Source organism: Pipra filicauda, unplaced genomic scaffold (genome assembly GCF_003945595.2).
Source record: "Pipra filicauda isolate LSUMZ 115617 unplaced genomic scaffold, ASM394559v2 scaffold98_size3848907_pilon, whole genome shotgun sequence".
Taxonomy (NCBI): Eukaryota; Metazoa; Chordata; class Aves; order Passeriformes; family Pipridae; genus Pipra; species Pipra filicauda.
The window spans coordinates 2,662,172-2,679,011 of record NW_024105186.1 but is presented as its reverse complement, the minus strand read 5'-3'; the positions used below and the strand labels follow the sequence as shown (position 1 = coordinate 2,679,011).

Sequence of the window (16,840 nt, the reverse complement as noted above, 5' to 3'; positions counted from 1 at the left end):
AACCTCAGGCTAGAGAGGAATATATAGTGGGAGCATGGGATGGGTGAGAATTACCTGTTTATTGCTTTACCTTTAGGGAAGGTAAGTGAGAAGAGCTTGTTTGCACACAGAACCGTTGCAGCTATTGCTTATTTTTCCTTTTGGTGCAAGTGAAAATGTCCAAGGGAATGTGGGATTGTGATTGGAGGAGGGGTGGAATTTTAGATAGGCATGTGGCCTGAGGAATGTGCCTTAGTGTTTTGTTATTATGTTACACTCCAGATAACTCTGAATTAATTTCCCTTATTCTTTCAGCTGTTTTTCAAGATCATAATGCAGCAGAAAAATGAAAAGCCATAGAAGACATTTGCTTTGGAAAAGAAGTCAGTTGCTGGCCCAATCTGGAAGATGGACCGCTGTTTTTGGGAAGCTTGGGAAATACTGCTTCCAAAAGCAATTTTTCCTAACTTAGAAGAAAATACAGAGTGCTCAGCTATTTGTGAGTTTAAATCCCAGCAAACTGTACAGAAGACTGCAGTGCATAAGGAAGACACTTGAGCTCCAAAGCAGGTGGGCTCCTCATGTGCTTCTAAATGCAGAATCCTGTCCAAAACCTACTTTTGAATCATACAGCTTTCCTTACAAAACTACTGAGAGCAAAAGGATCCCGTCCCTATTGCAGAACCGAAAGCCCATCTGGAGAAGCAGTAAGGAAACTCAACAATGAACCCTTTGAGAGTGAAGATCCCTTGAATGAAGAATTTGAAACTGTTGCTGTTCTTAATAGCATCTCTGGCAATATCCATTATGTCTCATGTGGTACGCTGGAAGGTTCTGCCTTACCTGTAAAGGAAGGTGGTTTTGTATATAGTGGGGAGGAGAGCAATAATGGTGAGGGCAACACAGTCCTGGTAGTTTTAAACAACTATAAAAGGAAATGCTGTTGCAAAGGGAGTGGAATGGAACTTGTGGCCTCTTGACAGCTCTGAAGAGGTCCAAATTTAACCATCATACTGTAAAAAAGAGATTTTTATTTATGATGCATAAGAAACTTTCTATGGTTAGGTTTCGGTATAGAATCATAAAGTCCCCGAAACTTCGAGCAAGAGGCAAAACTTGCAAACTGAGAAAAATCAAGCCAAGGTGGGTGAAGAAAGCTACAAGGGACCATCAAGAGACGCTTCAGTGGGATTTTGAAAGTGGATTGTGTAATTGGTTTTCCTACTGGAAATCTAAAAGTAACCGTCTTTGGAACCGGTACAGCTTATCAGATATGAACAATAATACACCCAAATCTTTAGGTGAGGAGAATGAAATCTGTGCACCTGCGATCTGCCGTACACAGGACGCGTTACCGTCTGCTGAGCCGTGTTCTGAGGGTCCGGGATCCGGAGGGCAGGATGGCAGTGTGGATGCTGTCCCACCAGAACTGCATGTTAGCGCTTCTCCAGAGGCAGAGGCCTTGCACCAGGTGGAGACCAATGGGGCTCTGTCAGAGAATCATTGTTCTGACATTTTTGCCCCCGCGACAGAAAAACAAATTGCTGTTTCAGATCAAGATGGTGCAGAATCCAAGGAAGCTATGGGTGTAGATGGAATGACACTGTCGCAATCCTCCGTGCAGGATTCTGTTGTTGATGATAATTTTGCAAATGGACCTTTATCCATGGAGCTGACACAAAATGAGGACAGCTCTAGCCAAATGGAAGTAGAGGGCTCCTTGGACATTTTTAGTTCAAAATTACTAGATCACCCTTACTGTAAAAGTCCTCTCGAGGAGCCTTCACCAGAAAGCACAGGACTGAAATCAGGAACTCGGAAGGGAGGCAAAAGGAACAGTCAGAAAGCTTCCCGGGTGGCTGATGAGCAGTTGGCAACGTGGCTTTGTGGTACACCTTTTACATATCTTAGGGCATCCAGGAGTTCCTGAAAACTGCTGGATGTATTGTGGAGTTTACATGTTGCATTAATTCCTTTATAAAAATGGTTTCTTATCGTGAATTGTAAAGGCTGCTTAGCGTAACACTTGCTGAAGTGAGGCTGCAAAGAGGAGAGCTGCATGGAGGAAGGACAAACCAATGGTTATCTGACAAGCTATTCTGAGGAATAGTTGAGGGGTGCCTCTGCTTATTTTGTTTTAGAGAATACAATGTAATTTAATTGGAATCTTTGTGAAAAATTGTTGATGGAAATTTTAAATGTCTGATGTGGTTTCAGAAGATGATTCAGTTTTTTAAATGTTTTAAATTATTACTCTTAATTAGGTTTTTGAAAATCCTAGGTATTCTAATACTTCCACCCTTATCCTCTCTTCTCTCGATCTCTCTTAGACTGAAACTAAATCACTTAAACTCAGGTTTTGATAGCCAAATACTGTTCATTGTCCCTTAGCTTTCTCTCTGATTGTTCATAGAGTAAGCTTAATGAATCTTATTAGACAATACTTTTTAAAAAGGCAAAACTAGACTTAGCAAAGGTTCAGCAAAAAGGCTTTGGGATTTTTTTACTCAATGCTGAGCATGCAGTATATGATAGTCTCTCCAAAGAGGAACATGATAAAAATAGTAATGGTGTCTCACTTATGTATAGCAGCATACTACACACATCGTAAGGAGCAGTAAGCTAACACGTTGTGCCATCTGATACCATTAATGTAAGTTCAGTGATGTTCTGACAACTGAAGTCTTCCTTTGGAGAAACTGCCTTTATAGAGCCCCATACACCTGAAGCTGTTGTTAACTAGTGTTAAAGGGATTGTTTGAAGTTTGACATGCTCTGATTATTCTGCCCACCTTTTTGTCCTTCACTTTTGCAATTGTTTCTCTAAAGCAAAATACGAAAAAGGAGACAGTGAACCTCAAAAAAGGATTTAGCCTTCCACATCCATATCTGCATGGGAGATGTGTGGGAGGTGTTTCTCTGTGACTGGCTTTATGTGATCCAGCAAGGACCAGACACTGTGAGAAACTGAGAGAAACTGTGGTACCCCAGTGAACAGACCACTTCTGCAATGGAGTTTTGAAGTTTGTCCATCAGAAAAATGGGTGTAGTCTTTCTGTAACAGTCAAGAACCAAGGCTGTATGGGAGTGGCAAAGGTTAAGTTTTTGTAGTCTGGTAGGCAGTCATGTTCTTGTTCATGAGAGGCCTGAATAGTTTAAAAAAATAAAAAGGCAAACAGCAGATGCACTAAACTTTCTCACACTTGACAATTTTAAGAGAATTCTTACCTAACCTCTGTATGAAAGTAGGTGAGACCAGTTTCTGTTTTCTTCAGAGCTGAGGTTTCCTCTCAGAGGATTGAAGCCAAGTCCATGCTACGTACATATTCGTACTGTACATACACGTATACTGTTAGTATAGCACTTTTGAGTTTTCCTAGCTGACAAACTGTAAAAAAAAAAGAATTTTAGTTGTGGTATAACTATGTATAGGAGTTCTTGTGTGTTTAGGAGTGTTAATATTAACTGCACCCTAAAAGACAGTGCTAACCTGGCAATAGAAGCTTGAAGGAGATGTAAGTGTTAGGGCTGCTCTCAAGTTTCAAATTTCTCTGCAGCAGCTGAACTGGGATATTAATGGGCTGCACTGCTTAGTGCATTCTGATGTACTATTAGGTATCAAACAGAGCCCTGTGGTAAATCCCGTTCATTATGGGTATCTGAGTTTGCACCAGGGCTGAACTTTGTGTTTCTTCCTTGAGTTACACCAGCCCAAGCGAGGTCAGGGTCTAGCTAGAAGTCTCCTGGAACTCTGCTGCTGTTAATTGTAATGACAAGAACAATTCTTCCTCAGTGTATGGATGAAAAGCTTTTTAAATTTTTATATACTGAAAGAGAATAAGGTGCACTCATAAGCACCATGTGTTGTCTATCTAGACTGCTACCCAGAGTGAGAAATGTCCTCCCTGTCACAGTGTACTGAGATGTAAGGGATAAAAGTTGTTAGGCAAATGTGAGGCAGAGTTGCAGGAAAGGTTATCTTCCCATGAAGAATGTTTCCTTGTGGTCTGATCTCGCTCCTCAATCCTCCCTGCCATCCTTCTGTCACACTTGTTATATCTTCACTGCTTTTCTTGACTCATTGTGTTTTGGTTTTTTTCCTTGGTCTCTCTCCTTTCTTTTTTTATTCTTAGTGCTGTTTTTCTGCCACTTTTTTTCTGTTGAATGTTTCTCTCATCTCGCTTCTTCCTATCTTGACCTTGGAAGTGTCCAGGAAATATTGTTAAAGCCTTGGTAAGCAGAGAACTGAACATACGTTGCACTGTGTAGTGATGTTTTCTGCCATCACATCCCGGCCTGAGAAGAGTCCTGGGCTTCACATTAGTGCAGTTTCCCTGGACTCAGATCTCAGATCGAGCTTTCTTTACACAGAACATGTGTTTTCTGCTGCATTTGAAAATTCATTTTCAAAAAGCTGGACACCTTGGTCTTTTTTCATTTGTTCACTAGCAAGTGTTGAAATCCTGTTCTCCCTCCGTTCTCTTTCGTTCTCAAAGTGGTTTTGGATGCTTGTGTGGAATTTATATCTCTAGTCTTCCAGTCTTATGTTTGAGGAAGAAAAAAAAAATTATTTTCTAAGGTTTTTAATTCCTCCAGCATTCATCTCTTCATTACTTACAAGTTAGTATCTTTTGTTTCTGCTGTTGCGGTCGCCCAGTGCTTTCCTGGGCAATGGCAGGCTGACATGGCTGTCCATGTCACCTTAAATACCATCCCTGCGATACAAGGGTAAAGGAATTAAACTTGCTGGGAGTCTGTCTGGCATCTTTTCCGTTTGCCGTGGTGGCAGCAGCAGAACTGAGCAGACTGGAAACACTCTGCCAGCTAAGGCTGCCTGCGTTTGAGGAGAGTAATTCTGCCTGCCATAAGGACAGGATACTGTGGTTTCAGTGAAACCCATTGCAGGAACTGATGGCTTTTCATGTTGCAGTAAAATGATTTAAGTTTGATGTAGATACGTGTATGTGTAGATTTGTGTATATATGGCAAGAACGAGGTCTGATCTTTTCCTGTAAAGCTGAGTGATCAGATTCACACGTCTCTGTTTTTGTGCTTCTTCCCCTACCCCTACTTTTATATAACGCTGCCAATTTGAGCTTAGTTTTCTTAAATATATGCTTGCCATGTGTGGTGCTGTGTGTTGGTTGGGTGCAGTGATTGCTGCTCGTACTTGTAAGAACTGGCTGCTTTGTTGGAGTGGTGGACTCAGAAGGTTTTTATATGTTTGCACTTTCATTTTTTCTGGTATATTTAAAGGATTCCTAGATGAAGTTATGAAGAAATATGGCAGTTTAGTACCACTCTGTGAAAAAGATGTCATGGGAAGATTAAAAGAAGTCTTTAATGAAGATTTCTCCCATAGGTGTGTAGCACATTCTACAGTTGGTAAAGGACAGATTGCTTGCATTGCTGTTGCATGCTCCATGTCTAACAACTAGCAGAACAGAACTCTGTTTAACATGACTTTGACTTAATTTTTCTCTACGTTTTCAATCCTGTTTTAGAAAACCTTTTATCACCAGGGAAATCATGAAGTATCGGGAAAAACATCCAAAACCCTCCACTTGCAATTTCCGGGTCTTCTATAATAAGCACATGCTAGATATGGATGATTTGGCTACACTGGAAGGCCAGAACTGGCTGAATGACCAGGTCAGAAATGCTTGGTGTTCATGTGCTTCTCTAGCCCTTTTTAGCCCATTTGTATTAGAATGTCAGTTGTGCATCTTCTGCTAACATTACAGGTGGACTATCCTTACTTTATGTTTGAGAAATAGAAGGAGTGGTGGGCAGCTTTTACAGTGACAAGTGCAGTTAGTCTGGAAGCTGGGAGGTGTCACAGCTAGACTGGTTCCTTTTGAAAAAATGATGTTGCACTATTTTCATAAAACAGTGGCTACCCATACAGGTTTTGGAAACTCCCCCCATCCCCAAGCTTAAGAACAACGAAGTGAAATAGCAGACTGTGGCCCACAGCCAAAAAACTGAGAAGGCTGCAGAGCCCAGGGCATGCACCAATAGATTTAAATTGAATTAAACTACATTTAAGACTGAGAGAGACTTGAAGCAGCCAGTTATGATCTCTCTGCAGGCTGACCACTATTAGTTCCAGAGTGCTTGTCCTTCAGACCATGTTACTGTAAAGGCTTCTCTCCATATTGCTGTTTTAATGTGATGGGTCCTGTGTTTTGTGGGAACTTGTGAATTTGGGTCTTACAATATTATGCTGTATGTATTCAACTATTTACTGACTCTTACAGATAATTAACATGTATGGTGAACTCGTAATGGATGCAGTCCCTGAAAAGGTGAGGGGTTTTGCTATCATGCAAATGTACCTTATTGAGACATTGAGGGGAAGGGTGAAACTGAATTTCAGATACAGAATCGAGATTCAGCTCAATCATGTTTTGAGTGGTGTTCCTTTTCAGTGGTGTTGCTCTTGTTTCAGGAACTTGTATTAGCTCTGCAGGTGGTCTCTGTGGTAGCTTAATGTTACTGATGTACCTGTAGAAGACATTTGGCCAGTGTTCACCCATCCCACTCTTCTCTCTCCCCTGGAGGTTTCTGTCTCCAGCTTATTTACTTCTAAAGGGCTGTGTCCATGCCCTTGCTTACCAGTCTGGTGTTTCAGCTGAAATTTCTGATGAAGATGAATTTCTGCTGAGATGACAAACCATGAGTGTTAGCATCTGAACCATGCACATGAGCTGCTTGCACTCACCCTCCCGCCCACCTCGTAGCTGTGGGGGCTGTAACAGCTCAAGCTGTGTCAGCTGCCTGCCTGGTGAATGTGAATTGATGTGGAGCTGCTTGGTTCCTTGGCAGTATTGACTCTGCAGGACTCTGTTTTGTGCATCCTCAACAGAATGCTTACTGCTTTGCAACTGCAATGCCTGTTGGTGGCACTTGAGAAAAAGCAAAGAAAAAATAATCAAGAAAACAAGTTCCTCCCCCCCCATTCTGTGACTAAATTTGCAGCAGTGACAATTATAAAACCCCATCTGTTTATTAGTAGGGCTGTACAATTTTCAGGTGAGACCACAAAGGAAGAACCAAACAAAACCATTCTTAGATTAGCTCTGCAGAATGTAACTCTTAAAATCTTCAAGCCCAGAAGAAAGAGCATTGTTGCTTTGATTGGGAGGTGATGGCGGTTCTTCATTAGTATTCTCTGTACTTCCCGAGTGTGTCCCGGGGTTGGGGTATTGGAGATTGTATCTGTTTGCTTGTGTCTGCTTTTTCTTCATAGTGCATAATTGAAATCCTCATGGGAGGTTTTGTGCTGGTACCTCAGAATGTGGTTTTGAAGTCTGTTGGCATAGCTAATGGGTGTTAGACTGTTTTCAGATGCTGAATTTTCTAACTTTTTTTTTCAAGTAATAACTCGAGCCTTCTACCACCTCTACACTAGCAGAATTATTAAAAGCAGATGTTGCAGATTTCTGTTTGTATTAATCTGTTCTTGTAATTGCAAGGAGCTAAGCACAGAGAGTAATAGTGTTAACCTGGAGCTAAATTTTTTTTTTAACATAAGCCTCCATTTTTTTGTCATAAATGTAGATTTTTACTTACAAAATGGATCTGTCATTCCTTAAAAATGCTTTTCAATAGTAGAATATTGTTTTTGTCGGGAACTGGTCATAGTAGTTGAATACAGAAGACCATGTTGTTGGACTAAATCTCGTAACTGTTTTGATGAATTCTTCTTTTTTTGTGTCTCAGCTTCCAGCAACTAAAGCCAGAAGTTACTCCCTTCTTCACCACCCCCACTTTTCCAGTCCAATGTTCTCTTCCTTGATCCCTGTAAAGAACAACAAAAACTATAATTCCTTATCATGGTGTTTTTCTCCCAAGTCTGTCCCCAACAAAAAAATTAAACATGATATGCCTGGAGATACAAAAATGTAAATATAAATGCTGCAGTGGCTCACATCATATATTACAGGGAAATAAGGCTTATTTTATTAGCTTGCTGAAGAGCAGCAATAGTTTAGGCTTGGCAAAGCCTCTGTCCCTACTGGGGTTGTGTTTCTAAACCTGCATTAAATATTGCCTCATTACAAGTTGTTTTGTATAAATTATCCTGGGGGAAGGGGAATGACTGTGCATGAAGATTTCTGTGCTCATTCCTCCTCTCTCTCTTTTTTAGGTTCATTTCTTTAACAGCTTTTTTCATAGACAGCTCGTAACCAAAGGATATAATGGGGTAAAACGATGGACTAAAAAGGTATCCTTGTTAGTTCTCGGGTTCTGTTGGGCTGGGCTGAATCACTAACTTGAAACTGGGTTACAGTGTGTTATCTGCAAAGGATGGATTGGCGAAGGAGCTGAACAAATTGGGGAGAGCTTGATAAAAATAGTGTGGCACTGTTCAAGTTAGTATGGGAATGTTGTGAAAATGTGCTTCTGTAATGGCTAAATCTTCAGTGGTAGGTTATCTCTTTGTGTATGTTCATGCAAGTTGTTAATTTAACTGCAAGAAACATCTCCTACTGCTCCTGGCAGTTCCAGGTACACTAATCTGTGGGAGACCAGACTTAATTCTGCTTCTTCCTTTTATCTCAAACTGGCATTCTGTGACAAAATCAAGTTGTTACTCCTGAGTAACACATAGAGGTACTAGAAAGCAGAAATTAGAGACCCATGGTTAATAAGCCAAACTGTTGTTCTCAAGGCAAGAATAGAATTCACCTTGCTTTCCAGAACCCGTACCAGATCATGGGCTCTGATATTTTCAGAGGCAGCTAATACAAAGAGCAATACTCTCTTTTTTTTCTATGAACATTTGTCCTTTCTAATATGGGCAATGGGGCAAGACTAATCAAGGGCCATGTTTGAATGTATGATCTTTCTACAGAAGCACTTAAATAGCACACATCTGTGAAATGCTAGAGATGAACTCATTATCTAAATATAAAATCTATTCCTATAATTTATTAAAAATCTCTTTAAAGTGAGATGGAATATTGGTGCTTCATATTCCCAGATATTATTTTTTTAAAAGTTCTTTTTCTGCAACAACTCAAGTTTTGCAAAAACCCCAAAAATGAAGGTAGATTCTGGAAGCAGAGCCTGTATTGCTGTTGCTTCTGAGGGGGTACCAGATGAGAGCAGGACAGCTCTTTAGACATTTACATTTAAAATTCTTGAAGAATCTCTAAAGCAAGATTGAGGACTAAGCATTTCTATGGGAAGGATTCTGTAGACTCCTTCATCCTGCAATATGCAATTAAGAGGAAGTTGTGTCTGCTCTTTAAACACACCAGAGTATTGCACCAGGTTTTATATATGTGCTCTCCTGGGGTACCGGATATCCTGTTCTGTGTCTTGCTGCAGTGGTTTGAGCTGCTGTCCCTTCTGTCAAGGATCACACTGACACTCCTGATCCATTCTCATGTCATCTGACTCTGTGATGTCTTAGTGAAGTGAATTTGGGTTGCCACCATTCTTCCTGTACATCAGGTCTTAACTAAAGACCCTCCCAGCTTTTGGCTGCCTCTTTCCACTCTTCTGCTACAGGTTTGCACACCTGCAGTAATCCAACAGCTAAAGCCACAAGAGGACCCTTGAGTTTAGGATGGCTCTGCTGTTGCTGGACATCACAGAAGGTGTAGTTCATTTATCTTTTTCCAGTTTTCTTTTGTGGTCTCAGCTTGCTGCTGGCTGACATCCGTCTGCTTCTCTCCAAGAATGATGGATTGCCGTGCAGTGAGTGTGCTGTAATCTGGTCAGGAAGCAGTTTCTGCAGGTGGGAGCAGGGTTGATGCTTGTCACAATCAAAGGACTGTTGTGAGCAAGGCTCAGCTGATAACTGCTATGAATGCCCAGGCCTTTTTGTCTCTTCAACTTCCCACTGTTACTCAAAAAATACACTTTCCTCTCCTACAAAAGACCTGTCTTTGCCAGTAGTGTTGCAATTATGTACTGGTCAAATTGCACAGTGCTTAAAAAAAAATAGACATCTTCCCGCAGGATGAGTTCATTTAGTTCAGCTTTCTATTTTTGCTTATTTTCTGGACTGTACCACCAAAAAACCCAGCAATTAGACACCCGTTTCTAGAGGAGCTGGAAGAAGGAAGATCATGAAAGGCCCTGGCTTGGCTGGCTTCCAAAAGCATAAGGGCTCATCTGCCACACAGACACTGGGGGTGTTGCATGTGATCTGCTCATTCTGTACTTCAAGACCTTCTCCCTTGTTTGCTTGCCTGTGACCACAGTACATCTGCTACAAAGTTTAGATCAAGAAAGGATGAATCCGCTCTACCATCTCCCCTTTTCTCTGCTTACCAAAGCGTCATGCACTCCTCTGCCTTCCTCTGGCAAGTCACACAGCCTGTGTTACAGCAGAGGGAGTCAGACTGCACAGCTTGCTGGTTCTCTGGGGTGTTTGTAATGACAGCTGCTTCATAGAATTATGGAATGGTTTAGATTGGAAGAGACCCTAAAGATCATCTCATTGCAACCGCCCTTGCTGTGGGAAAGAAACCTTCCACTAGACCAAGTTGCTCAAAGCCCTGTCCAACCTTGACTTGAACTTCAAGGGTTGGGAAATCCACAGCTTCTCTGGGCAACCTGTGCCACGGTCCCACCACCCTCACAGTAAATTTCTTCCTTATATCTAATCTAAACCCTTGTCCTGTCACTTCATGCTCCTGTCAAAAGTCCCTTTCCAGCTTTCTTGTAGCCCCTTTAGGTAATGGAACGTACTAGAAGGTCTTCATTGAGCCTTCTCTTCTCCAGAATGAACAGCCCCAACTCTTTCAATCTGTCTCCACAGCAGAGGTGCTCCAGCCCTCTGAACATCTTTTTGGCCTTCTTTGGACCCGCTCCAACAGATCCACATCCTTTGTATGTTGGAGGCCTCAGAGCTGGATGCAGTACTGCAGGTGGGGTGTCAGGAGAGTGCAGCAGAGGGGCAGAATCACCTCCCTTAACCTGCTGGCCACAGTGTTTGTGATGCAGCCCAGGATGCCGTGGGCCTTCTGGGCTGTGAGTGCACATTACTGAGTTGTGTTGAGCTTCTCGCCAACCAATGCCCCAAAGTCTGTCACCTGTCCACAAGGCAGCTCTGATAAAAATCTGCTCGCACTGCAGGAGTGTCATTACTGAAGATATGTAGCTAACCTAAATTGGGGCTCGATTGTGTTACCGTCATTACCTAAGAAATCCCACTTCAACTCAAATGTTGTAGTGCAACGTGAGCAGGATTTGCCACGGATACACTGATGACTAACTGTGGTACTGTACAAGGCTTCTCAGCTGCTCTCTGGGCTGTAACTGTATTTTTTTTGCCTACTAATAAATTGTGTATGAGATAAATGTGAATAATGTGGTGAAAGAGCAGAGGGGATAAAAGAAGATTTCAGTTAAGGGGTGGCAGAGAGGAGACGAATACAATTAATCTTTTGCTTTGCTGTGTTCTGCCTGTGGAATTGTATCTAATATATGTTGTTGTTCTTCTTGCCAGGTGGACTTATTCAAAAAGACTCTCTTGTTAATTCCTATTCACCTGGAAGTCCACTGGTCCCTCATTACTGTGAACATCCCCAGTCGAATTATTTCATTTTATGATTCCCAAGGCATTCATTTTAAGTTTTGTGTAGAGGTAAGAGTGACAGCTGTGTCTGTGAAGTTTGAACTGTTTTCTTAAACAAACACTCCCCCCTTTCTTCTGTTCAGCCATAAACTTTAAATGCAGTATGTCTGTCATTGTCCTGCCGTGTATGAAATGAGAATCAGTGTGTCCTGCTGAGCAGTCTGAAGCACAGATCTCGAGGGTCACACCAGAGCTGGGAGTTGAGGTCAGATTGCCTATTGCCTAATTAGGCTGACCATGTAGTCAGCACAGCTTTGGTGACTCTGTCTTGTTACTCCTGCGAAAAGCAGGAGCTCAGAGCCCGGTTCCGTAGGGAAGCAGACGAGCCCCAAGGAGAGTGAGGGTCATTCTTTCATCTGTCAAGGTACTTGTGTTTAGGAAATGATGAATTGTGGTCCTTTTGAGGGTAGGTTACCTGGGTGAGAGAACAGGACTGAGATGCTGTAGTGTTGCCCAGTGGGGTTTACGTGTAACCGTGCTACTAACAGTGTGTTGCCTTTTTCCTTGGCCTGCGTTGGTACGCGCGGGGTGTTTGCCTCTGGTTATAACCCAGCAACCTTTAAAGGCTGTGACCTAAACACTGGAGTTAAATTATCAGTCTTCCTGGTAAAGAGCAGCCAGGAAATTTTTGCTGGGCCTAGCAAATTGTAATGACTTTCTTACAAAAGCTAATTTTGTCAACTTAATTGCTTGCTTGATGCAGCAGCCTTCTACTTTTAACTGTGTGTAGTTGTTGGCTTACAGAAGAGTAGTAATTATTGTACCCAGGAGAGTTCCCAGCTAGGACTTCTGAATGAAGATAGTATGCCTGCTGGCATTTGCTGAGGATGAAGCTAATGTTTGTCCTGGGAGCAAGAGATCTCATGCTCTCAAGTTTCTGAATGTGCAGCATAAACCAGGGGTCCCTTTCAGCAGCCCCGCGGTCTCTCCTGCAGTCTTGCAATGTGGCCTCTCCCATCCCACTCCAGGCAAGGCATTTGTATCTGAATGTCTCACAAACATGAGACACTTTTATTGCTGCCCTTTCTAGGGGAAGGAGGTGAGCAATATCCCAAACTCCACTGTGATCCACACACTTAAGCTGAATATTTGTGTGCTACCATGTGTTTAAATTGTGCTATAAACCCCCAGCCTGTTTGCAGAGAAGTAGAAGGATTTGCTTAACCCAAGACCGTAGTCTCATTTATCTTGCTTCCTTCCCTTTGCTTGTGTCAGCTTATTTTTTCCTGTATGTCACTAAAACTGTCCCTGGAGCTTTGTTGATTAGCTACAGAACTCAGGCGTGTTGTGTTGAGGTTCGGGCAGGAAAATGTGATCGTATCGAACGCAAGGGCCTTGGTGTCAGCCAGTAAGCCAGGAAAAAACACATGCCAGGCTGCACTGTGTTTCTCTGCATGTCTGGGAACACTCTGACCTTGTGTCTGAATGCCACAGCTAGTCTGGTATGAAGTATAACAGTGGGGCTGAGGGGTGTTAGAGCTCCCCCTAATAGACCAAAATGAGCCTTGATGGTAGAAGGCACAAGCACCCACCAGAGTTCATGTCTTTACCTCTAGATCTGAGCTCAGCTCCTAATGCTCACATGAAATTTGTCCTCCTTGTCAGAAGGATAGCAGACAAGATGGCAATGTCTCTCTCCTGTTCTTTAGCTGGTGAATAATACTGTTGCTTTTTTCCTTTCCTCTTTAAAGAACATTCGAAAGTATTTGCTGACTGAAGCAAAAGAGAAGAATCGCCCCGAGTTCCTTCAGGGTTGGCAGACTGCTGTGACAAAGGTAATAGCAGCACTTTGAGCCCTGGAATCTGACTTTGTGGGAGATTTCATGAGGCTGCTTCTAAACCCATATATTTGTACAAGTAGTAAATGGGTTTATGCTGCACACGTGGAGGGTGCTGTGAGCGATGCAGGTAGTTACACATGGGAATTTGAGCTCTCTTGCTCATTCAGCTCCTACCAGGTCTTTACCACTTTCTGCAAGTGACTTGGTGATCTGAGCCTTTCTCTGGACAATTATATATCGTGCAGCAAAACCTGCGGCTGGTGCCCATATTGACACGAGGTCAAGGACTGAATGAACTGGATACTCAACTTCCTCCCTTCTCCTGAAAGGGCTGTTCTGAATGCCAAAAGGATGGGGTTTGGTGAAAGAGGGAACAGGCTGATGCTGCTACTGCCAATATTTTATGTTTGCTATGGATAGAGGGCTTTGGTCTCCAGGGCTGTTTGTGGCACATTGCGTTTGATCGCAAGTAAACGAAGTCTGGCAACAATAAAAGGGAATAACTTGTGTGTAGTGTAAATGAGGGGAATATGTAATTTGTGTAGCCATCCCATAATGGCTCCAAAGATATAAAACAGGTCATTGCACACTAGACATACTCCCAACAGCTCCCTCCTCACACAGGTTTATTTTTAGATGCTGATACAATGATGAAATGATTCCTCTCTGCACTCATGCACAACCTGTGCAGTCAGTTCGTTCTCCTGCATTCTGTGAGGCAGAAGATCTGAGAGTTGAGGAAAAACAATTACTTCTCTTCAAGTGCTGGAGACATAACAGCACCAATGTGTGGAACTTTTTAGCTCTGCATATCAAAATTGAGCATGTTTGAGGAAATAATGAAGGTTGGAAGTTATCATTTGAGACTGCCTTGTTCAGTCCTGTTGTCTGGCAATGTACCATTCATCGTGTTCTCTGAGACCCTTTGCTGTGGCTGGGGGAAGAAGGCCACTGCTGGTAGCATGGGTGCTGAGAGTAATCTTCCTCTAGGCCTGTGTGACTTTGCTGATACAGTTTTGTCCTGTGTAAAGCAGATAATGCTGTACAAACATTTATTTAAACTAATTGAGAAACTGTTCTGTGTAGGTCACTAAAAGAAAATAAACTTGAAATAAAGACTTGTAATTTATTTTCTGTCCTACACTATATATTTTTCTAAATGTTAGGTGTTATTCTAATAAGGTGTTTGAGTGTCACCTTGCAAAATGTGGGATCAGAGTAAATAATTGCAACTCCAGTTTCTGGTGCTGCAGAACAGCTCTTAGAACGAGACGACTGATCGCTATGATGATCTCCTTTTGGACTTTAAACAGGAATTAGAGAACAAAAGGAGAAGTAAAAGGATAAAGATCTAACATGTCTCTGCTTGTTTCTTTTCTTTTTAGTGCATTCCACAACAGAAAAATGACAGTGACTGTGGGGTTTTTGTGCTCCAGGTAAGAGTACTGCTTTTTACAATCAGTGGCCTGTATTGTTCATATAGTAAATGTTCTTTATTTCAACCAAGCCTTTTCCTTTTCCCCAGTACTGCAAGTGCCTCGCCTTAGACCAGCCTTTTCAGTTCTCCCAGGAAGATATGCCCCGAGTGAGAAAAAGGATTTACAAGGAGCTGTGTGAACGCCAGCTAATAGACTAATAAAATGCAGCCAACCTAATTTCTCTGGCATTTCTGACAAGTTGCAGCTGGTGTTTGTGTACTTGAATTTCTGAAAACTTCCAAGAATTTTGAGTGATTCTCAGCTGAGTGGTGTGGCCACTGTCGTTACCTCAATTTTTTGACAAGTTCTTTAACTGGCAGAACATAACAGAGCTGCCGTAGAATATTCCTAATGTCAGTTTGGTTCTCTTATGTTCTTTCCTGTATTTAATATTTATTATCTCAGCATGCATATAGGCAAAGCATGCAACTAAAACCATAAAACTGTAGATTTGGTGCACCTTTGAGATGTAGCTAGAAATGACAAATACAGGTGAATTTGTCTGGAAACATAAAGATGCATGGTATGTTTTCTGATGCAATAATGCTTTGAATGTATCAAAAAAAATCAATGCCATAAAAAGAACAGCTAGAACCTATTTGGTAGTTACATTGTCCCTGTTGTGGCTGTACAATACTGAATACCACTTTTTAGGGTGGCTAAGCTCATCTACAGTTCTAATTTGTGAAGACCCCTTTTTAAAATAGTTCAAATTGGTAATAAAGTTTGTTCTGTTAACATTTATCTGGCTGCCATTATCAGCCTGTCCCTATAGATAAAAAGCAGCCTTTGCACAAATAAAGCTTCAGCACTTGTCTCTATAATAGGAACTACAGAAGTGTTCAGTCGGTCAGATTGATTTAAGTTCCTAGATGCTGCAGAAGTCTCCATGATGTGTGTATTAAGGAGAATTACAAAGCTGGCCCTGAAGAGTCACAGCTTAGATAGTAAGATAAACTCCTTGGCTGTAACTGTTTACATCTCAGATGGTTTTGAGTCATTTCTCAGATCCACAATATGCAGTGAAACGTACCATTTTGGCATTTCTTCCTTCAGCTCTGTCTTCAAAGCTTGTTGTCTTTAACCTCCCGTTGGCTTTTGCTTTTGTTCAAATATAAATTAATTCATTTCTGCTGCATCTGCTGTTTGATTGTCCCTGATTTGTTTGCGTTCAGTAGCACCGATGGGTCTGGTTGGTAATAACAGCGTTTGTGGTGGGTGCTGTACAGACACAACGAGGTCGTGTCACTCTGCTCCGGAGGGGTGGGAGGCTGCGAGTCCGGCACTGAGCTTTGTGGTGTTATTGCACTGGGCAGGGATGGGTGAGAGCAGGGGATCTGTTGGTTTTTCACCTTGGTCTGTAAACTATGATGTGCTCCTTGCTGAAGAGAGCTACTTCTGTTTGAAGAGACTTGTCTGGCGCTGCTACACCAGCAAATGTCTTTGCTGTGTTTTTCTGCCAGATAAAGGAGTGAGCCCAGAGAAAAACTATTTTCATTGCTAAACATCATCTGTTGCACAGCTTCACTTTGTGTCTGTCCATAGTCCTGGCTTCCACTGGAGGAAAACCACTTTGACTTCCTTGTCTTGCAAATTAATTCAGACTTGAGCTAAGCCAGGTGCAAATCCCTCCTAAAGGACTGGAGGGAGCAGGGGGAAGTGAGGGAGTGCCAAGCACAGTCAGGCTGGGAAGTGGAAGCGTATGTGCACTGTGCTGTGCTAGAGGAGTTCCTGCAGTATCCTTGCGTGTTCCCACTTCCCCTTGTTGGCAGCTGGCAAGGACTGGCTTAATTTAGCAAGATAAGGAAAGCTTTAAGCACTTGGTTAGATAATTTAAACAAGGAATTTATTGAATCAGAAAGAACCTTAAGACCCAGACAGGCTAAACATACATTTGCCCATCGAGTAATGCAGAGCACCGCACAGCACATGGTTTAATTGTGTTTCCCTGAGATGTTACTGGTAAGAGCAGCAGCAGCACCTTTTTTGGGCAACTGATTGTG

General features: G+C 42.2%; 1 protein-coding gene across 1 annotated transcript; it reads left to right on the top strand.

Moving 5' to 3' along the window:
• The first annotated feature begins 821 nt into the window (after positions 1 to 821).
• SENP5 (SUMO specific peptidase 5) lies at positions 822 to 15,975 on the top strand. Its single transcript, XM_027712907.2, has 9 exons — positions 822 to 1,868; positions 5,236 to 5,341; positions 5,484 to 5,631; positions 6,240 to 6,287; positions 8,132 to 8,209; positions 11,450 to 11,587; positions 13,270 to 13,353; positions 14,745 to 14,795; positions 14,885 to 15,975. The coding sequence occupies exons 1-9, from the start codon at positions 917 to 919 to the stop codon at positions 14,993 to 14,995; spliced, it is 1,716 nt and encodes a 571-aa protein (XP_027568708.1). The 5' UTR covers positions 822 to 916; the 3' UTR covers positions 14,996 to 15,975.
• Positions 15,976 to 16,840: the final 865 nt, after the last annotated feature.

Coding starts and splice junctions, on each gene's coding strand:
- SENP5 (XM_027712907.2), top strand. CDS start 917: ATGCTGTTGCAAAGGGAGTGGAATGGAACTTGTGGCCTCTTGACAGCT. Junction 5,342..5,483: donor AATGAAGATTTCTCCCATAG/GTGTGTAGCACA, acceptor ATCCTGTTTTAG/AAAACCTTTTATCACCAGGG. Junction 6,288..8,131: donor TGGATGCAGTCCCTGAAAAG/GTGAGGGGTTTT, acceptor TCTCTTTTTTAG/GTTCATTTCTTTAACAGCTT.